Here is a 23,743-nt window from a genome sequence, read left to right as displayed (position 1 = left end):
TACACAGTGCCTTCAGAAAGTATTTGGACCCCGTGACTTTCAACATGTTACAGCCTTTCTAAAGTTGGATTAGATTGGGGTAGTGTAGATTTTCCTCAATGACAAAGCAGAAAGTTTAATTTATAAACTCACATTTACGTTAGTATTCAGACCCTTTACTCAGTACTTTGGCAGTGATTACAGCATTGACTCTTGGATATGACGCTACAAGCTTGGCACACCTGTATTTGAGGAGTTTCTCCTATTCTATGCAGATCCTCTCAATTTGGATGGGGAGCATTGTTGAACTATTTTCAGGTCTCTCCAGAGATGTTAAATCGAGTTCACATCCAGGCTCTGGCTGGGCCACTCAAGGACTTGGTACCCTTCCTCAGAGCTTTATGGACAATTCTTGTTTTTGCTCTGACGTGCGCTGTCAACTGTGGGACCATATATAGACAGGCGTGCCATTCCAAATCATGTCCAATCAATTGAATTTACCACAGGACTTCAATCAAGTTGTAGAAACAGGATGCACCTGAGCTCAATTTTGAGTCTCATAGCAAAGGGTCTGAATACTTATGTAAATAAGGTATTTCATTTTTAATACATTTGTAAAAATTTCAACCTGTTTTCATTTTGTCATTATTGGGTATTGTGTGTAGATTGCTGAGAAAATGTATTTAATCCATTTTAGAATAAGGCCGTAACATAACAAAAATGCGTTAAAAGTCCAGGGGTCTGAATACTTTACAAAGGCACTGTAAATCAGTGGATGTAGCAACTGCAGATTGTCCCTTTAAGTTGGACCTTGCATAAAACTGTCTAGAATATAGGTTTTCAACTTGAACCATAATGGTAGTGGTTCGCACCCTGCTAATGTCTCCGTTGTCACTCAAGGCATTAACACACAAAGATATGTTGAGGTTACGAGTTATTCATACAATCAGTGAGAATCATGAAAAAGTCAGGGTGAATTCTTTGAAATCACATGGTTTGTAGTATATTGCAGAGGCCTAGTGAGGGGGTGGAGATAAATGTAGATTTGCAGTTTTCAGCTGTTGTATGGAGGAAATGTGTTAACTTGTGTGGGTGTCTTACTCACGTCTGACCCCTGGCCACTTCTCAGTCATTCTGATTCTGAAGGGTCTAACCAAGCGAGTGACAGAAACAATAGAAGACCCTCTGCTAGGCTACTATGAATATCAGTGGAGTGAAAAGAGAACGCAGTAGTAGATTAAAAGTTTAATGGACAGTACATACTGATGGGGAGGGACTTTTAGACAACGTTTCAATTTGCCTTCTCTTTTACTACTGCAACTAGAGATTTCACATGTAAAGATTTAACTCGTGACTTCTCTGCTTCAACAAATGACTTCCTGTGGAACTTGTTCTTCTAAAGATCTGTGGTTGTCTTCACACTCTTGGTGGTGACAAAATGTGTCCCCAAGTAGGTGATCATGTTCATTCTTGTACATTCACACTGTACCACACCTCCCTACATGATCTATAGAAATGATAAATCAAGATCTGATTAAAGAAATGTCATCATGGGGGTGATGAAGGTCAATTATGTCGGGCAATTGATGAGCACACTGTGGTTGATTCTGAATGGCGTGATTAAAATAAACTGCTCAAAGTAAAGTGTGAGATATTTGCTTTACAATAAATTGAAATAACAAGATGCAATATAAGGAGCACATCCTGCACCCCACAAGATTACAATTTGTCTTTGTCAATGTACACGGTATCGTCACTGCGGCTCTCTTGCACGATACCAGTGTTGTATTTAGGTTTCCATTACGTTTACGAGCCCTGAGAATGAGTAGACCTGACAGGATAGAGAATCTAAATAGAATAGCTTAAATCAGAGATTACTATCTTCAATATCTGAAGGGGGAAATATTTGTTTATGCACGCTGATAAGTTATCTAAAACATCACAGACAGGAAATTGATCAACCCTAAAGAAGCGGGTGGAATTCAGATGACATAACCGGAGAGGTGACCTAAAATAAACGACACAAGAACTGGACCCACCAACTAATAACCTTTACAGTTGGGTGGAAGGAGATGTAGAACATTACACACAGAGCATAACACTTCACATCTGTTTTGTTCCACTACTACAGTAAGCATTATCACTAGTTAACCTTTTCCTGCCACTCACAGTGAAAGCTTGTAGTGACTGGTTGGTTTCCCCAGGAGTGGGAAGGTTAACTGAGGGTTGGCTGAGGGTTGTGTGTGTAGCCTTTTGCTCCTTTACACCAGTGAAGAGGCATGGAGATGCTCACGTCACCACACACTGATCCGGACGGTTTGGGAGTAGGAGGTGTTTTAATGACAGCCCGGGGGGGGGGGGGGGGAGTTCCCCCCATATGGCTGTGTGTATATGTGTATGTCACACTGATAAAATAATGTGACAAATATCACACACTACCATAATAGCTTTAAATCAACAACACACACTAACAGCCAGCTTATAGAGAAGATCATCATTCTGTTCTCTGGTAATCTAGTTTACACACAATTACCACATTTTACTGACTCCTTGACGTAAACCAATACCCACCTATGAGAACTACACTGGATCAGGATAGCACCAAATTTTCCTTAGGTTATAATAGTTTAATATCAAGAGGTCATGACCTTTTAAAGGTCAATAATCAATATATGCAGGAGGAAATAATGTATCATTAGTGTAGTCAGCCCCCCCTAGGGCACAGTTACATCTCATAGCACCCTCTGACCTTTTCACACACAAAACAACCCATTCAAGGTGGAAATTACACATACATCCATTCCAAGTGTTAACTTCATGTATTTAAATTAATTTTAAATATTTTAATTATCTATCCAGCCTAGTAGTTGAAATACTACAAAGGATAAAAACAGAAAGTACCGGTTACATTTAGTTCTACGCCAAAGCCCAAGACTGTCCAATCCATCCTTCACATTCCTGAGCGAGAACATCAACCCCCATCGCCATCCATTCAGGCCACATTAAAACATTCTCACACCAAAAAGCAGATAGCAACAGCGCAGCACTCCTCAAAATAAGCACATCATTATAGACAGAAAAAAAATGTATGACTCCATCATAAGAAACATGTACTATATTCAACAACGCGCCAAGTGTCCAAAGACAAATGTTTACATTGCGTTCTTCCCTAGGTGACTCCCCCAGGCAACATTGAAGGCTATGTAAAAACCATTGAATTATCTTGAATATGCCACGTCCCATGACCCATTCTATGACATTTGCTTTGTTCTAACTATAGTCTTTGTCTAGGCCGGATAGAGGTTGGTCAAACCGTCTGTTCAAACACCACCATAAGCCAACTGACATTTCAACAAAAGGTGTCAAGCTAATGTAAACAGAACATAAAAATCTAACATTTGTACAGCCTATACATAGGGCATTGATATTGTTTTGAGTCATATTCATCTCAAGTGTTGCAGCAAGAGCAGATTGGCTTCTGGACCATAGTTAATGATACAGTGCTGTATATTTGAATGTTTTATATTTGAACTTCATGAAGTGATTGCAATTTGACAAATCAACACCCTTCATTGACAGGGCCTGTACACACTACACCCTATGGGTGATTACTGACTATGGCTTGTTTGAATACAAATTCAAATTTTGATAATACCAGTACAACAGGTCCATGTCCGGTTCCAAATTATACACTGAGTGTACAAAACATTACAAACACCTGCTCTTTTCATGATGGATCGACCAGGTGAAAGCTATGATCCCTTATTGATGATACTTGTTCAATCTTTTGAGGGCAAAAGTGGGGGGTGCAACTCAATATTAGGAAGGTGTTCTTAATGTTAGGTACACTCAGTGTACCAGTAAAAAGTTTGTACACACCTACTCAATCAAGGTTTTTTCTTTATTTGTTTCTATTTTCTACATTGTAGAATAATAGTGAGTACATCAAAACTATGAAATAATACATATGGAATCATGTAGTAACCAAAAAAGTGTTTGAAAAATCTCAAATATATTTAGATTTGTTTAAGTAGCCAACCGTTGCCTTGACAGCTTTGCACACTCTTGTCATTCTCTCAACCAGCTTCATGAAGTAGTCACCTGGAATGCATTTTAATTAAACAGGTGTGCCTTGTTAAACGTTTTTTTTTTTTTATGCACTTGAGCCAATCAGTTGTGACAAGGTAGGGGTGGTATACAGAAGACAGCCCTATTTGGTAAAAGACCAAGTCTATATTATGGCAAAATCAGCTCAAATAGGCAAAGGGAAACAACAGTCCATCATTACTTTAAGACATGAAGGTCAGTCAATATGGAACATTTCAAGAACTTTGAAAGTTTCTTCAAGTGCAGCCGTAAATACCATCAAGCGCTATGATGAAACTGGCTTTCATGAGGACCGCCACAGGAAAGGAAGCCCCAGAGTTACCTCTGCTGAAGCGCATAAGTTCATTAGAGTTAACTGCACCTCAGATTCCAGCCCAAATAAATGCTTCACAGGGTTCAAGGAACAGACAGCTCAACAACTGTTCAGAGGAGACTGCATGAATCAGGCCTTCATGGTTGAATTGCTGCAAAGAAACCACTACTAAAAAGGACACCAATAAGAAGAGACTTGCTTGGGCCAAGAAACACGAGCAATGGACATAAGACCGGTGGAAATCTGTCCTGTGGTCTGATGAGTCCAAATTTGAGATTTTTGGTTCCAACCGCCGTGTCTTTGTGAGACGCAGAGTAGGTGAACGGATGATCGCCACGAGGGGTTCGCACCATGAAGCATGGAGGAAGTAATGTGATGGTGCATTGAAGGTGACACTGTCAGTTATTTGTTTAGAATTCAAGGCACTCTTAGCCAGCATGGCTACCACAGCATTCTGCAGCAATACGCCATCCCATCTGGTTTGCGCTTAGTGGGACTATCATTTGTTTTTCCACAGGACAATGACCCAAAACACACCTCCAGGCTGTGTAAGAGCTAGTTGACCAAGAAGGAAAGGGATGGAGTGCTGCACCACAATCACCCGACCTCATCCCAATTGAGATGGTTTGGGATGAGTTGGACTGCAGAGTGAAGGGAAAGCAGCCAACAAGTGCTCAGCATATGTGGGAACTCCTTCATGACTGTTGGAAAATAATTCCACATTAAAATCTATTTTTATTTGTTTAACAAGTTTTTGGTTACTACATGATTCCATACACTACCGTTCAAAAGTTTGGGGTCACTTAGAAATTCCCTTGTTTTTGAAAGAAAAACTAATTTTTTGTCCATTAAAATAACATCAAATTGATCAGAAATACAAATAGTACCTGCAAAACACCAGTCTCAACGTCAACAGTGAAGAGGCGACTCCGGGATGCTGGCCTTCTAGGCAGAGTTCCTCTGTCCAGTGTCTGTGTTCTTTTGCCCATCATAAACTTTGATTTTTATTAGCCAGTCTGAGATATGGCTTTTTCTTTGCAACTCTGCCTAGAAGGCCATCCTCCCGGAGTCGCATCTTCACTGCTGACGTTGAGACTGGTATTTTGCGGGTACAGTTGAATGAAGCTGCCAGTTGAGGACTTGTGAGGCGTCTTTCTCAAACTAGATGCTAATATACTTGTCCTCTTGCTCAGTTGTGCACCGGGGCCTCCCACTCCTCTTTCTACTCTGGTTAGAGCCAGTTTGCGCTGTTCTGCGATCTTCAGTTTCTTGGCAATTTCACACATGGAATAGCCTTAATTTCTAAGAATAAGAGTAGACTGACAAGTTTCAGAAGAAAGTTCTTCGTTTCTGGCCATTTTGAGCCTGTAATCGAACCCGCTGATGCTCTAGATCATATATGTCAGAGTCAAGGCCCGCGGGCCACATCCGGCCCGCGAGAAGGTTTTTTACGGCCCCTGGGATGATCTTGATTTATTATTAGAACCGGCCCGCAGACCGCAGCAAGCCGGCAGCCCGCAGATCTTTTACACGCACCAATACTACATTTCCCACAATGCAACGGTGACGCACCGAGCAGTAGGCTGCTGTGTAAATGAGATGGAGCTGCCTTGGGAAAAACTCGTGGGTTTGACAACCGACGGAGCACCTGCGATGTGTGGACACAGGAGCGGACTGGTGGCGAAGATACGGGAAAAGATGCAAGAGGAAAACGCGACAGGTGAGCTGACAGCTTATCATACACCAGGAAGCGTTGTGCGGTAAAGCCTTGAAAATGGAGCATGTAATGAGCATCATCACGCGCACAGTTAACTTTATCAGAGCCAAAGGTTTGAATCACCGCCAGTTCAAGGCATTTCTGACGGAGTTAGAAACGGAGCATGGTGATTTGCCTTATCACACAGAGGTGCGATGGCTAAGCCAGGGAAAGGTGCCTTGAATACCGGTTTCTTTCATTTAATGTTCATGTTATGGGGATTTTTATATAAAGGAAATTTGTCTTTTGTGTCTGTTGAAAATTAAAGATTACTGACAGAGCCATAAGAAAATATTGCTTTATTTATCTGATCATATTGGAATATATTTGTTAGGTTTTCAGTAGGTTCAATTAGGTTCACTAGACTATATGCGTCATTTAAATTTTTTTCAATGAACATTCGAACAGTCCGGCCCTCGGCTTGTAGCTAAATTTTTTATTTGGCCCTCCGTCCATTTGACTTTGACACCCCTGCTCTAGATACTCAACTAGTCTAGTCTAAAGAAGGCCAATTGTATTGCTTCTTTAAATCAGGACAACAGTTTCCAGCTGTGCTAACCCTTTTGCAATTGTGTTTTCTAATGATCAATTAGCCTTTTAAAATGATAAACTTGGATTAGCTAACACAACGTGCCATTGTAACACACAAGTGATGGTTGCTGATAATAGGCCTCTGGATGCCTATGTAGATATTCCATTAAAAATCTGCCGTTTCCAGCTACAATAGTAATTTACAACATTAACAATGTCTACACTGTATTTCTGATCAATTTGATGTTATTTTAATGGCCAAACATTTTTTGCTTTTCTTTCAAAAACAAGTAAATATCTAAGTGACCACAAAGTTTTGAATGGTAATGTGTGTTATTTCATAGTTTAGATGTCTTCACTATTATTCTACAATGTAGAAAATAATACAAATGAAGTAAAACCCTTGAATGAGTAGGTGTGTCCAAACTTAACTGGTACTGTATATAAACATACAGTGTATCAATTAAATGATAATTAGTTTATATACATAGCGCTGATTCATTTGCCTGGCTAAGCCAACTGGAAGTCCTTCCCTCCCCATACACACTCCCTGGGTCAGCCAGGCCACTAAATTAATGCCACAATACTTTAAAAATACAGCATAAAGACTTATGGCATTTATGCTAATCAAATATGTCATTATGGTTTGCTGAGTTGAATCCTAAACTAACAAAGCAGAGAGCAAATAATTGTGCAGGCTGAATGTTCCAAAAGCTGAAGTTCGAATAAATCCGCCTGACTGCAACTCTTGCTGGCATTTGACAGTAAATTGTCTTTTGCATGACCCAACGTTAGTGTGTCCTATTAAAAAAATAAGATGGGCATCTTGAATAAGCATCTGTTGACCTAACACACACACACTGGAAAGTATTCAGATCCCTTTTTCCACAGTCACGTTAGCCTTATTCTAAAATTGATGAAATAGATTTTTTTCCTCGTCAATCTACACACAATACCCTATAATTACAAAGCGAAAACAGGTTTTTAGAAATATTTGTATATTTATACAACTTTAAAAAACGAAATACCTTATTTACCTAAGTATTCATACCCTTTGCTATGAGACTCGAAATTGAGCTCAGGTGCATGAATGAACAGGGTCTGGAAACTTACATAAATGTAATATAATGTTTAATTACATTTGCAAACAATTCTAAAAACCTGTTTTTGCTTTGACATTATGGTGGTATTGTGTGTAGATTGAGGACTGAAAAAAAACGATGTAATACATTTTAGAATAGGCAGTAATGTAACAAAATGTGGAAAAAGTCAAGTGGTCTGAATACTTTCTGTAGGCACTGTGTGTGTGACACACACAGTCCCAGTTCCATATTAAAATAGAACATTAACTGCTGCAAAGTTATTTTTGATGGTTTGCTGCACATTTATTCTTGTGATGCTGTGAGGAAAATTGTTTAGTTCTCTCTGTGGGGACACTATCAGTAACATTCCTTATCAGACATTCTCTGGGAAGCCACGAGGGACAAAAAACATAAACTTTCTATGATCTGTATTTTGACTTGAGATCTGGGTCTGCACAGCTCGAACGTCCGCGTAAATCCTTAATTTATGTCAATGGTAGACTTCTGCGAAAACGTAAGTTAAGTGGGCAGATCTTAAGTCAGAACACTGCCCAAAGTGAATCTTCTTTATACAGAAGAAATAAAATTTTCAAGCAGAATTACCTGATCATTGACTAGTAATGATCACAGAACATTTCTCTCATGCCATGTACAAAAAGTAGAACAATGCAATAATGACATCGTTTTTAAACAAAATTGATAGAGTATCTAAACAGAGATGATCCCCTGCTCTGCTAACCACAATATCTCATGTTCTCTCACTGTCAAAGTAACTTTTCATAGAGGCCTTATAAACCACTTAATATGGTGCCATTCGCAATGTTACATTACCAAGAGCTGGAGTCTTGCAGTACACAGCTCATGTACTAGCGCTAACGCTAACGCCAACCCTACACCTCAAATGTCCAATTTATGTTCGGAGTGCTGCTCCAGAAGCATATCACGGAGACAGAAATCAAAAGGCGTCAGCCATTATCAGTTATTTACATTTCACATGCCAATGTGGTATGCTTTTGAGCTGGGTTTCAGATACACAAATGGACAAGCGACGGTTGCCGTATAACTTAAAACGCCTGTGACTGCTGATTGCTTTAGCCGAATGACCTCTGACAACAGCTCAGTTGTGTCAAGTCAAACACCTTTAAAAGGCATTAGAATCCCTTTCTGTACCCTTTCTATACAAAGTAGAAACCCATAAAATGAACACTTAAAAAAAGTCAAACTGGACACACAGACGAGAAAAAGCACCACTGAAAACGTGGCTTTAGTTCATTTTCCAGTTCCCTCCAACTCCTCCTCCTAGACCTTCTGCACCTGTGGCTGCGGTACCTTGCGTCCCGCCTTCATGCGGCTGCGGGCGTAGACACGCAGGAAGAGGGCAAGGAAGACCACGGCCATGCCAAAGCCCCCCACCATGGTGACGGCGTGGCCGTACAGGAAGCAGGAGAGCAGGATGGCGATGGCCTGCCGCAGGGTCATGATGATGGTGAAGACGGCGGCGCCGAACTGCGCGATGGTGTAGAAGATGAAGAGCTGGCCGCACGCCGAGCACACCGACAGCAGCACAGCATGGAATGCGAACTCCGAGTGGCGCGTCATGAAGGCCAGCGAGTCGAAGAAGGCGCCCTGCTCCAGCAGCGAGCCCACGGTGAAGAGGCAGGAGAAGAGGTTGACGCCGAACATCATCTGCACAGATGACATCTTGTGCTTGAACAGGTTGTCCTGCCAGTTGGACGTGAAGCTGTCGAAGACGATGTAGCCACCCAAGATGACCACGCCGCTGAACGTTGTGACCGTAGATGGGTGCTTATCGGCTGTGCTCGTCAACAAGAACATGCTGACACCCAGAGAGATGAGTGCCGCCGTCAGGTACTCCCAGTACTCGTAGTTCTTGTGTGACACAATCTTGCCCATGAGCATGACAGGGATCACTTTAGAGGCCTTGGCCAGCACCTGGGTGGGGAAGCTGATGTACTTGAGGGCCTCGTACTGGCACCAGCTGCTGAGGACGTTGGAGAGCGAGGCAAATGAGTACTTGTACATGGGTGCGCCGTGGCGGGGCTGCTTGAACAGGACACACCACAGGCCTGACACGGTCAGTGCCAGGATACGGTTCATGAACACCAGGAACTGGGAGTCCTTGAAGTGTTCGCCCTCCTCCTCGGGGGTGGAAGCCCCGTACGAGCGAGTCATCACCCTCTCCTGTAGGACACCCCATGTCAGGTAGGACACCTGGAGAGACAACAGGATAACATAGAGAAGGAGACTAAACAATATGAAGTACATAAGATATTAATAAGTCAATATGTTTGCATTGCAGTTTAAATATATAGAATATACCCAATCAAATTCAATACAATTTATTTACAGTGCCTTCAGGAATTACACCCCTCGACCTTTTCCCCATTTTGTTAATACAGCCGGAATTTAAGTGATTCAATTGCGATTTTGTGTCACTGGCCTTTACACACACACACACTATACCCAATAATATCAAAGCGGAATCATGTTTTTAGAAATGTGTGCATATTAATAAAAAGTTTAAATGTCTTGTGTCAAAAAGTATTATTATTGTATTATGGCATAAAAATTTGCATTTTTGAATGACTACCTCATCTCTGTACCCCACACATACAGATACTTGTAAGAGCCCTCAGTCGAGCAGTGAATTTCTAACACAGATTCAACCACAAAGACCAGGGAGGTTTTCCAATGCCTCGCAAAGGGCACCTACTGGTAGACAAAAAAACAAACAAAAAAAATATCCCTTTGAACATGAAGTTATTAAATACATTTTGGATGGTGTATCAATACACTCAGTCACTACAAAGATACAGGTGTCCTTCCCAACCCATTTGCCATAGAGCAAGTATTGGGGGTACGCCAAATAAAAATGTGATTCACATTTACATTTTCTTCCTCACAAACAGTCCATTTATATTTTCCAACTGGTCTATACATTCCCCCCCCCTCTCCTGAGTAGCCTCATTTCATTGCCAAAAATAAAATTAAACCACCTAGTGTTCAGTGAAATAACAACACAATGTCAAATACAGGTAGCCTAGTCAAATAATTAACATCCAATCACATTAACCATTACTCTCTCGCAGGAATTCCACTAATGGTCCATATGTAGCCAAACGTAGCTGCTGCTCATTCCGTTTGCTCTACAATTGATAAAATGGTTAAAAAAAAAAAGTAAGGCCCACATCCATAGAGACACATACCAGCTCTACTGGTAATACTGCTACTATCAGCAGTACTACACCTTCACCTATCGACAACACAAGTTGTTCTGCTTCCACGTGCACATCCAATGCTAGCATCAGTAATTCTACATTTGTTGTTAGCCCAGCTAGCATGGACACTGACGGTTGTGAATCTGATGCAGCCAAAGAGCTACTGCCCCCTTACCCGGGAAAGCATCGAACAACAGACAGGGACATTTGACCATCAAAGAGGTGCAAATATGATGAGAACTACATTGATTTGGGGTTCACTTATATTGGGAGTGGTGCCTTTCCTCAGCCACAGTACTTTTATATATATAACGCACTCTCACAACTCAATGAAACTCTTGCGCACAGAGATTTAGAAACAAAACATGCCATTTTTGAAGAATAAGCCACGGGAGTTTTTGAGTGAGAATTAAGACGACTTTCGAGTAGTAAGACATGTATAAAGGCAACAGATACCATTAATAAGGGGCTACAAGCTTCTTATATGGTGAGCTACCGAGTAGCTAGGACAGGCAAGCCCCATACTATTGTGGAGAATTTGTCCTGCTGCCACAGATGTGGTTGGGACAATGCTGAGGGAAAAGGACAACAATAAAAAAAACTGTACAGACAATGCCTTCATCAAACAACACTGTTTCACGACGCATCAGTGACATGGCAGGAGATGTTTTGAAACAACTACTGCTTCACATATAAGCCAGTGAATTATATGTGTTACAGCTGGATGAGTCAACAGACGTGGCGGGCCTGGCACAGTCCGTGTCACTAGCATGAACACTATATACAGGCACAGACTGTGTGTGTGGAAAATGATTTAAGACTGAGACTCTCTCCAATATAACCCAACATTGCAGAGTTATGTGCATCCTTTCAAGCACACACTTCTCATTAACCTGTGGTGAGTTATTCACAATTTTCCATGAACAAATAAGGTTTTATATGTAAGATGGTTAAATAAAGAGCAAAATTATTGATTATTATTATGTGCCCTGGTCCTATAAGAGCTTTTTGTCACTTCCCATGAGCCGGGTTGTGACAAAACTCACACTCATTTTTATGTTTAATAAATGTATCGTATAGCATGTGTGTGGCAGGCTTACAACGAAGGCAAAAAACAACATTTGAAAATGCGCTGACCCTGGACGCAGCTGGAGGTTGAATGTTTGAGGCGGTACGGGACTATAAAAAGTTTGGGAACCACTGCTAGAGGAAGGAAACTGCTCAGGGATTTCACCATGGGGCTAATGGTGACTTTAAAACAGTTAGAGTTTAAATGGCTGTTAGGAGAAAACTAAGGATGGATCAAGAACATTGTAGTTACGCCACAATACTAACCTAAATGACAGAGTGAAAAGGAAGCCTGTACAGAATAAATTTCAACATTTCAAAACATGCATCCTGTTTGCAATAAGGAACTAAAGTAAAACTGCAAAAAATGTGGCAAAGAAATTAACTTTTTTTGTACTGAATACAAAACATTATGTTTGGGGCAAATCCAACACATGACAGAGTACCACTCTTCATATTTTCAAGCATGGGGGTAGTTGCGTCATGTTATGTGCATGCTTGTCATCGGCAAAGACTAGGGAGTTTTGTAGCATAAAAAAACAAAAAACAGAATACAGCTAAGCACAGGCAAAATCCTAGAGGAAAACCTAGGTCAGTCTGCTTTCCAACATACACTGGGAGACAAATTCACCTTTCAGCAGGACAATAACCTAAAACAAAGCAAAATGTACACTGGAGTTGCTTACCAAAACAACATTGAATGTTCGCGAGTGGCCTAGTTTCAATTTGGACTTAAAATAAAACATTTAATCGCCATGAAAACCTACGGCAAGACTTGAAAATGGATGTTTAGCAATGATCAACAACCAACTTGACAGAGCTTGAAGAATTAAAAATAATACTGTACAAATATTGTACAATCCAGGTGTGCAAAGATGTTAAAGCTGGCCGATCGAAGGGAGAGCGGTGCGGCAGGTGCCGCTTTTCCACCAGATGCTGTTATTTTATCTAAAAGATCAGGTATACACCGACCCCAGCTAAGTAGCTCTCGCAAACATTTAAAGTGCAATTATGCTTTTTATCTCCAGTACATTGCCACGATTGTCAGCTATGTACAGAATGTAGCTGCTCTACTGATAATCTCAGTGCGTCCTTGCTGGGATGACAATCTACAGTTCAGCGTCGTGTTCTTCTAAAACACATATTGATCTGGTGTTTAGTAATACACCAGAAAGCATGACTAAATCATTCTATATGGTTACTGGGCTGTCTGACCATAATGTGACACTCATAGCCAGAAAGCTTTCTAAGAACAGGTTTAACCTCACTACTGTTAGAAAGCCTGATCAGCTCAGAATACCTAAGGGTGAATTAAATGATTTTGATGCAATTAAGGGAATGAACTGTCCTATACAAATGTAGAAACTGACAGTCAGGTTTTTCTATTCACAATCCAGCCTACAATAAATGGTTTCCTAAAGAAAACCAAATCCAAACCTGGCTGGAAGAGAATTCTTCCTTGGCTAAATGGAGAAATTTGGAAACTGATGAAAGAATGAGATCATGCTCGAAAAACTGCCCTGAAGTCCAAATTAGAGCACGACAGATGTAGGTTTACCATGTTGAGAAATAAGGTGATGAAAGACATCACAGGCCAAGGAAAACTTTTTTTTTTTTTATCAACATAATTGGTGAAGTTACGGAAAATTCTAAATTGATCTGGGAGAATCTAAAGAAGTTGACAGGGAAAGACAATAGTGACACTGCAAAAACAGGCTCTAAAAGTGCTTGATAGACATCATCACTGTTACATCTTCAGAAAGCATGAGTTCCTGAGCTTGTATTCAAGATCCTAAATGGTCTGGCACCCCCCTGCCATGAGAGGTGACTGTATAGTTCCCTTAAGGAATAGCACTTTTAGTCAAACTGCTTTCTCTATGAGAGCTTCCCATGTCTGGAACACTGCCATCAGACACACAACTGCACCACCTATCGCATCTTCACAAAAAACAAAGTCATGGCTAAAGGCCAATCAGACTTGGGAACATAATCCCTAGCTGTGTATTACTGCTTTCCATGTTATCTGTAGCTTGTGAGGTGTGGAAACACTGTTGCTTTTATACATTTTGTTTTGTTGCGCTGTTTGTCTGCGTGCTACTTGTCCTATGTTGCTCTGTCTGTCTGCGTGCTACTTGTCCTATGTTGCTCTGTGTCTGCTGCGTGTTGCTTGTCCTATGTTGCTCTCTCTGTCTGCTACGTGTTGCTTGTCCTATGTTGCTCTGCATGTGCTCACTGCTCATTGGTTTTCTGTATTGTTATTGTAATAGTTTTTAATAACATGCCCAGGGACTGCGGTTGAATATTAGCCGGCTGGCTAAAACCGACACTTTTACTAAAAGGTTGATTAAATGTGCACTGTCGCTGTAAAAATAAACTCAATAAAGTAAAGAGACTTACACAGAAAGAGTCAAAACTGTAATCGCTGCCAAAGGTGATCCTACAAAGTACTGACTCAGGGGTGTGAATACTTACATAAATTAGAATTCTGTATATAATTTTTCAATAAATTAGCATGTTTTAACTTTGTCATTATTTGGTAACGTAAAAAAATATATTTAATACATTTTTGAATTCAGGCTGTAACACAACCAAATGTGGAATAGGTCAAGGGGTATGAATACATTCTGAAGGTGCTGTATACAGCCATTTTAACTACATGTCACAAAGTGCTCTACCTGAAGTCCTGCAGCGCAGAAGACTAACTTGAAGGCTTGTCTGGCCGACGAGCCTGAGTCCGCGTCATTTCTGGGAGCTAGCGACACGTCGTCTAGGAGACCTGTCTTCGATTCACTTCCAAACACACAGGCCTTTATGACAGGATAGCAAATGCCTCGGCCTGGGAGGAGGGGAATAAACAAGGTCCAGAACACATCAACCATTCACTGATCCATCAAATTCAACATACTGATCATGTTATGTCAACAGAGAGAACATGGGATTTGCAACTTGAAGGACACTAAGTCATACCAGATAGATAGGTAGGTGTTAGTCATGTGGAGAAAAGGTGTAGGCCTATGTGTGTGTGGGTCTGCGTGTATGCCAGCGTATAAGTGCAACGTGTGTGTAATCACCAGTTTGTAGATCATCCACACCTGTTTGAAGGTAGTTGATCCTCTTCAAGTAGGTGATGAGCAAGTAGCCTGGGATGATGATGGTGGTGTAGCCCAGCACGTTGAGGAAGAAGCGGAACAGCCACACGTCATGCCAGTCCTGCAGCAGCGACGACAACTCTTCGTTCGCCGCCAGCGAAGATGGGAGGATCAGAACCAGGCCAACACACACACACACACACACACACACACACACACACACACACACACACACACACACACACACACACTAGGATTAGTACCAGAGACATGGCAGGTAAGTTATGTAGTAGACTGATTAACTATAATAAAGCAGTCATAGCCATTGAAGCAGCATGTTTTCCCCACATTTTTAGAGTGATGGATTGAAATACTGCAGACTCATCTCTGATGAGATATCCAGACTTTGATTCATATTGGAAGGTGGGACACACTGTCATTTAAAGCACAAAACACATAACACCCATTGAGTCAAGAGAAGAGACCATAGCTTTTCATACAACAGCTCCCTACTGGTCGAGGTGGCAAGACCAGTTTCCACCTGTCATGTTCACTAATCCTGTACACTAGCATCCTTTTCCACAATACACACAGGATGGGTGTAGGTAGGTTAGTAGTATGTGTGTGTGTGTGTGTGTGTGTGTGTGGGGGGGGGGGGGGGGGGGGGTTGTAACCTAATCAGGCTGTGTGAAAGGTGTGTTCCCAGCCTGCCTGGATACTTCTCTGCTTGACACAGACAGAGGCTCTTTGTGTGCACCTCTACCCCAGGCCAGGCCACTGCAGCTTCTCCCTGTGCAACCTGGGCTGTGAACAAGCAGCTCACTATATGCAGGAATGCAGTCCTCTCTGCACTTTAACCAACCAACCTGCAGGCCGAAGCCATTCCCATCAGGGCAGAGACTTAAAAATGGACACATTTAGGCTACCTGAAGGGACAGTAGGCCAAATCGTGCCACAGTTGCCAGGATTTAATCTACTTATCACATGGTTCATATTTGACTGTTACACAATTGTAAATAGGGCCTTGTTGCTTTTATATATAGTAGGTACTCTGCAACAGTTAGCATAATTATTGTAATGGTTAGAATACACACTTGTATGACTTGAGACTAGGATGTCAGCCTGGACCAATAAACGCCTTGGCGTTTACATGTTGTTTTTCACAAACCTGACAGGGATGGACTACATTACACAGACTTGTCCTAAAAAAGCTGAACTGTCTCCATTGTAATAATATACAGTAACCACATACGACTATCTACACAACCCAAAGGAATGAACTAAAAGCTGAAACGTGTGAACAGTTACATGACTATACCTACATCATGTCAATGGCCACAGCAAGGGTCTTTATTCTGCATTTACTCATTTGGACCTAAGTAACTAGTTAAACTGTTGTCATAACAGGTAACGTTAGCTCTAGAAGCTAAGTACAATGTTGCAATCTTCATGAAAACAAAACATAACGTCGCGTGCACAGTCTGACTGTTGTTTACAAGGGCACGCTCACATTGACAACTAGCAGTTTGCTGTGTCAAATCAACAAAATAATGCTTTACGTTGGGTTTAAATTGAATACATTTTCAAAGGAAAATTAAGAGGCGACCGCATCAGCACAATGTGTTCCTACCTCCATGAAAAAGATGGCATTTTCCTCCTACTAACACCTGGCGTAGCGAACACGCCGAACAACTTAACGGCTTTCGCTGCAATGAAGCATGTAGCGACGCAAATCAACTGTTGGAATCGTTATTATAAAGCAATTTCGCCCCTGAGCTAACTGTTTTCTTTTTCAGTGCCTTTACAACTTATCAATTGCCTATGTGTTCACTTCAAGAAAGAACCCCCCCCCTTCAGTGGAAAATTAGGTTGTAGTCCTCTTTTGCGACATTGCCACCTGTAGGGCTGGATGAATACATTCACGAATCCACTGCACTGTAGTACAGCACAACTATTGTGCACAGCGCAGTACTGTAAGTATCGCTACAATATGTACAGTAGTTTAAATTAAACAAGAAAGTCAATCAGAAATGAAACCTTGGAAGAATTTAGTTGATTCACAACAACAGAATACATGTCTGTCACCCGATAATGTAATAGAAACAATATTATCAACATAGTTTTTCCAAAGCATGAACAATTTATAATGAGGAGTTTTCATTTATCCACACTGAAAACCAAAAGTTTGTAAAGATGCATGTCCCTCACAAAAAAGGGAGCTAGAACAGCCAGCACGTTTCTCAGCACACCAGCAAGCAAATGCTGTTCTCTTGACAATGAGGAAGTGTTGCTGTCCAAAAACACAGACATGCCTGTCATTGAATAAGCCCATGCCATGATTAGATAATTTTGCATACACACAAAAAGCTTATTTCTCTCAAATTTTGTGCACAAATTTGTTTACTTCCCTGTTAGTGAGCATTTCTCCTTTGCCAAGATAATCCGTCCACCTGACAGGTGTGGCATATCAAGAAACAGATAAAACAGCATGATCATTACACAGGTGCACCTTGTGCTGGGGACAATAAAAAGCCATTCTAAAATGTGCAGTTTTGTAACACAACGCAAAGCCACAGATGTCTCAAGTTTTGAGGGAGTGTGCAACTGGCATGCTGACTGCAGGAATGTCCACCAGAGCTGTTGCCAGAGAATTGAATGTTCATTTCTCTACCACCTCTACCATTTCTCTCTACTTTCTCTACCACCTCCAACATAATTTTGTAGAATTTGGCATTACTTCCAACCGGCCTCACAACTGCAGACCGTGTGTAACCACGCCAGCCCTGGACCTCCACTTCCGGCTTCTTCACCTGCAGGATCGTCTGAGACCAGCCACCCGGACAACTGATGTAACTGAGGAGTATTTATGTCTGTAATAAAGCCCTTTTGTTGAGAAAAAATAATTCTGATTGGCTGGGCCTGGCTCCCCAGTGGGTGGGCCTATGCCCTCCCAGGCCGACCCATGGCTTATCAGTGATGTCTGTTGTACTGTTGTGCTGGGTACAGTATGTGCTGCACACTGTCAGTGCAGTACACATGCTGCGTAGCATGCTACACAATGGCCTTTTCCGACGGCTATCATCTTATTAGCCAAGGATGGCCTTATGAGACTATTACCTTATTAGAAAAGAGGATGTGCAAATACTGTATCTGCTCAAGATTGCTGATTTTAAATGCCACACCACCAACCACAGAGGAAGTGCCTACCTACCTGCCCATCATGATCCCTTCTCATGCATGCTTTCATGCAGTGTTGGGGTGGTTGGGTAGAGAGGAAGTAGCCTTAACCAGGGGTTGTAGGTGTCATAAAGTAGGAGTGCTGATCTAGGATCAGTTCAGCCTTTTAGATCATAATGTATGAGATTATATGGACAAGTGGGACCAGGGCCCATATCCACAAAGGATCTCAGAGTAGGAGTGCAGGTTTAGGTTCTACCAAGTCCCATCTGTCCATGTAATCTTATTCATTATGATCTAAAAGGCTAAACTGATCCTAGATCAGCACTCCTCCTCTGATATGCTTTGTGGATAGTGCCCTGATCCTAGGTCAAATGAAATCAAGCTGTATTTATACAGCACATTTAAGACATGGAATGCAAAGCAATGTGCTTTACAGGACAAAAAATGATTAAAAAAACTATGAAAATAAAATATGAAAAGATTAGAGCTCAAAAGATTAATACATTCAATACAGACAGGCCTTGGAGTCAGTCTCTTTGTCAACATGAATATTAACATCACCCAACACAATGATTTTATCATAGTTCTCAAGGACAATAGACAATACTTCAGAGAAATCAGTAAAGAAAGTGGGGCAGTGCTTAGGTGGCCTATACAGGGTTATAGCCAGCACTGGTGGCTGACATTTAAACAGTGTAGCAAGATGCTCAAAAGACCCAAAGTCGCCAAACGAAATGTCCTTACAACTGAGAGCATTAGTAAAAATAGAAGCTGTCCTCTCACCCTTTTCCCTTTTCTGATAGAGTATGAAAAGCTGTAGTCTGGGGGGGAGGTTTCAATAAGAGCGGCACTACAGTCTGACTACACAGTCATGTTTCAGTGAAAAACATGCAATCAACTTTGCGCTCAGTAATGAGGTCATTCATGAGAAAGGTTTTACTGGTGATTGTTCTAACATTTAAAACCTCCATATTCAATGAGTGGGTCACTCTGCCCCTGGGGCATCTGCATCGAGGTAAACCAATGGAATAACAACCAAATTAAATTATTAACATTACAACCACGTTTTCGGACAGTCTCAAATCTATCAGAATGGTAGGAGATAAAAGTTTGTATAAACTCACTAGAATGCAGAGTTAAAGGAACATTAATTAGGTTACTCACAACAACCATAGTTCCATATCTACAGGAGTTGATATGTTTCCAAGTTCTCTGTTGCTTATTCTGACAGGGAGGACTGGAGCACTACCAGACCCTGTCCGTCAGTCTCTAAAACAGTTTGATGTTGCTGGAAATAATCTTGGTCAGCACTCCTAGTCTGAGATGCTTGATACATACAGCCCCGGAGTCTTACATCTGCTTCTTGTCACAGGACACAAAAGCAGCCAGGTGTGTCTACTGACAATAAAGTCATTTTAGGGAATTCGTTCACTCAAAAGGGCGTCGGCCATTAGGTTCACAACATTGTGTCCTGGTTGTGGCAAATAAAGATTTGTTTGTTCAGTTACAGTGTTGAGAAAATCTAATTTGCACAACCCCTGCCAAAACAGTGGATTCCTAATCATCCGGAAAAACAAACTAGACTAGTTTATCTGGCTTATATTTGAGTATTAACAAGTTGTCAAAGAATAAATCAGATAAATGCCAAAATAAAGCCTCAAATAAGTTCCTCCCCACCGTGCACACTGGTTGAAACAGCGTTGTTTCCATTTCAATGAAATGACATTGAACCAATGTGGAATAGACGTTGTCTGTGCCCAGAGGGTAAAATGCTTGTGAAAGAAAATATGCCAACATGCAAATAGAAGATTAAACATTCCCAATCAACAAAGACAATAAATGAATCCCTCACCTCATTGAAAGGCTTCTTTATTCTTGGGCCCAGTCTTGCCTTAGGCCTGTGCCTGAATATTAATTACGGGCAGCCTGTCAGAGTACACGGAGAACAGGTAAGTTATCCGGCTGAGTGGAATTTCCAGACTCATTGTATAAAGGGAAGAACTCAGCAACAACAATAAATAGGATTTACCAAAAGCAGCAGACAGGAAACTGAGAAATAAGGGGGTTTGCAGTTATCAAGGAGGCTTTGTTCTCCCGAGTCAGCATCCCACAATGTTTACAAAAATTTATTGGATGGATTTGCAGTACAAGCTGAGTCAGAAATAGCCTGCAAGAATGGCTCTATCAACAAAACATCTATTCGACCTCTAGTCTATATTAATGACATACAGTGCATTCGGAAATTAGAACCGGGCTCCGGGCAGCCGAGCGGAAATGGAGGAAAACTCGCCTCCCTGCGGACCTGGCATCCTTTCACTCCCTCCTCTCTACATTCTCCTCTTCTGTCTCTGCTGCTAAAGCCACTTTCTACCACTCTAAATTCTAAGCATCTGCCTCTAACCCTAGGAAGCTCTTTGCCACCTTCTCCTCCCTCCTGAATCCTCCTCCCCCTCCCCCCCCTCCTCCCTCTCTGCGGATGACTTCGTCAACCATTTTGAAAAGAAGGTCGACGACATCCGATCCTCGTTTGCTAAGTCAAACGACACCGCTGGTTCTGCTCACACTGCCCTACCCTGTGCTTTGACCTCTTTCTCCCCTCTCTCTCCAGATGAAATCTCGCGTCTTGTGACGGCCGGCCGCCCAACAACCTGCCCGCTTGACCCTATCCCCTCCTCTCTTCTCCAGACCATTTCCAGAGACCTTCTCCCTTACCTCACCTCGCTCATCAACTCATCCTTGACCGCTGGCTACGTCCCTTCCGTCTTGAAGAGAGCGAGAGTTGCACCCCTTCTGAAAAAACCTACACTCGATCCCTCCGATGTCAACAACTACAGACCAGTATCCCTTCTTTCTTTTCTCTCCAAAACTCTTGAACGTGCCGTCCTTGGCCAGCTCTCCTGCTATCTCTCTCAGAATGACCTTCTTGATCCAAATCAGTCAGGTTTCAAGACTAGTCATTCAACTGAGACTGCTCTTCTCTGTGTCACGGAGGCGCTCCGCACTGCTAAAGCTAACTCTCTCTCCTCTGCTCTCATCCTTCTAGACCTATCGGCTGCCTTTGATACTGTGAACCATCAGATCCTCCTCTCCACCCTCTCCGAGCTGGGCATCTCCGGCGCGGCCCACGCTTGGATTGCGTCCTACCTGACAGGTCGCTCCTACCAGGTGGCGTGGCGAGAATCTGTCTCCGCACCACGTGCTCTCACCACTGGTGTCCCCCAGGGCTCTGTTCTAGGCCCTCTCCTATTCTCGCTATACACCAAGTCACTTGGCTCTGTCATATCCTCACATGGTCTCTCCATTGCTATCATTGCTATGCAGACGACACACAATTAATCTTCTCCTTTCCCCCTTCTGATAACCAGGTGGCGAATCGCATCTCTGCATGTCTGGCAGACATATCAGTGTGGATGACGGATCACCACCTCAAGCTGAACCTCGGCAAGACAGAGCTGCTCTTCCTCCCGGGGAAGGACTGCCCGTTCCATGATCTCGCCATCACGGTTGACAACTCCATTGTGTCCTCCTCCCAGAGTGCTAAGAACCTTGGCGTGATCCTGGACAACACCCTGTCGTTCTCAACTAACATCAAGGCGGTGACCCGTTCCTGTAGGTTCATGCTCTACAACATTCGCAGAGTACGACCCTGCCTCACACAGGAAGCGGCGCAGGTCCTAATCCAGGCACTTGTCATCTCCCGTCTGGATTACTGCAACTCGCTGTTGGCTGGGCTCCCTGCCTGTGCCATTAAACCCCTACAACTCATCCAGAACGCCGCAGCCCGTCTGGTGTTCAACCTTCCCAAGTTCTCTCACGTCACCCCGCTCCTCCGCTCTCTCCACTGGCTTCCAGTTGAAGCTCGCATCCGCTACAAGACCATGGTGCTTGCCTACGGAGCTGTGAGGGGAACGGCACCTCCGTACCTTCAGGCTCTGATCAGGCCCTACACCCAAACAAGGGCACTGCGTTCATCCACCTCTGGCCTGCTCGCCTCCCTACCTCTGAGGAAGTACAGTTCCCGCTCAGCCCAGTCAAACCTGTTCGCTGCTCTGGCACCCCAATGGTGGAACAAACTCCCTCACGACGCCAGGTCAGCGGAGTCAATCACCACCTTCCGGAGACACCTGAAACCCCACCTCTTTAAGGAATACCTAGGATAGGATAAAGTAATCGCTCTAACCCCCCCCCCCCTTAAAAGAGTTAGATGCACTATTGTAAAGTGGTTGTTCCACTGGATATCATAAGGTGAATGCACCAATTTGTAAGTCGCTCTGGATAAGAGCGTCTGCTAAATGACTTAAATGTAAATGTATTCAGACCCCTTGACTTTTTCCACATTTGTTTGTCCCATTACAGCCTCATTCTTCAATGGATTAAATACATTTTTTCCTCATCAATCTACACACAATACCCCATGATGACAAGGCGAAAACAGGATTTGAAAATGTTTGGAAATGTTTACATAATTATTAAGACCCTTTACCATGAGACTCGAAATTGAGCTCAGGAGCATTCTGTCTCCATTGATCATCCTTGAGATGTTTCTACAACTTGATTGGAGTCAACCTGTGGTAAATTCAATTGATTGGACATGATTTGGTAAGGCTCACACCTGTCTATACAAGATCCCCAAGTTGACAGTGCATGTCAAAGCAAAAGCCATGAGGTCGAAGGAATTGTCCTTAGAGCTCCGAGACAGGATTGTGTCGAGGCACAGGTCTGGGGAAGGATAGCAAAAAATTGCTGCAGCATTGAAGGTCCCAAGAACACAGCGACCTCCATCATTCTTAAATGGAAGAAATTTGGAACCACCAAGACTCTTCCTAGGGCTGTCCACCAGGCCAAACTAAGCAATCGGGGGCGTAGGGCCTTGGTCAGGGAGGTGACCAAGAACCCGATGGTCACTCTGACAGAGCTCCAGAGTTCCTCTGTGGAGATGGGAGAACATTCCAGAAGGACAACCATCTCTGCAGCACTCCACCAATCAGGCCTTTATGGTAGAGTGACCAGACGGAAGCCACTCCTCAGTAAAAGGCACATGACAGCCCACTTGGAGTTAGCCAAAAGGCATCTAAAGACTCTCTGACCATGAGAAACAAGATTCTCTGTTCTGATGAATCCAAGACTGAACACTTTGGCCTGAATGCTAAGCGTCACGTCTGGAGGAAACCTGACACCATCCCTATGGTGAAGCATGGTGGTGACAGCACCATGCTGTGGGGATGTTTTTGAGCGGCAGGGACTGGGAGACTAGTCAGGATCGAGGGAAAGATGAACGGAGCAAAGTACAGAGAGATCCTTGATGAAAACCTGCTCCAGAGCGCTCAGGACCTCAGACTGGGGCGAAGGTTCACCTTCCAACAGGTCAAAGACCCTAAGCACACAGCCAAGACAACGCA

At 42.7% G+C, this 23,743-nt stretch overlaps 1 protein-coding gene across 1 annotated transcript; it reads right to left on the bottom strand.

Annotated features, from left to right (window-relative positions):
• Positions 1-8,924: 8,924 nt before the first annotated feature.
• Positions 8,925-15,344, bottom strand: LOC139556120 (adenosine 3'-phospho 5'-phosphosulfate transporter 1-like). The gene is made up of 3 exons (XM_071369665.1): positions 15,147-15,344; positions 14,751-14,911; positions 8,925-10,000 (listed from the first exon to the last, which is right to left on the bottom strand). Exon 3 carries the CDS (start codon positions 9,959-9,961, stop codon positions 9,068-9,070), a length of 894 nt encoding a protein of 297 aa, XP_071225766.1. The 5' UTR covers positions 9,962-10,000; positions 14,751-14,911; positions 15,147-15,344; the 3' UTR covers positions 8,925-9,067.
• Positions 15,345-23,743: the final 8,399 nt, after the last annotated feature.

This window comes from Salvelinus alpinus, chromosome 27 (genome assembly GCF_045679555.1).
Source record: "Salvelinus alpinus chromosome 27, SLU_Salpinus.1, whole genome shotgun sequence".
NCBI lineage: Eukaryota > Metazoa > Chordata > Actinopteri > Salmoniformes > Salmonidae > Salvelinus > Salvelinus alpinus.
Note: the sequence above shows the minus strand (reverse complement) of the source record. Positions and strands in the feature narration are given on the sequence as shown.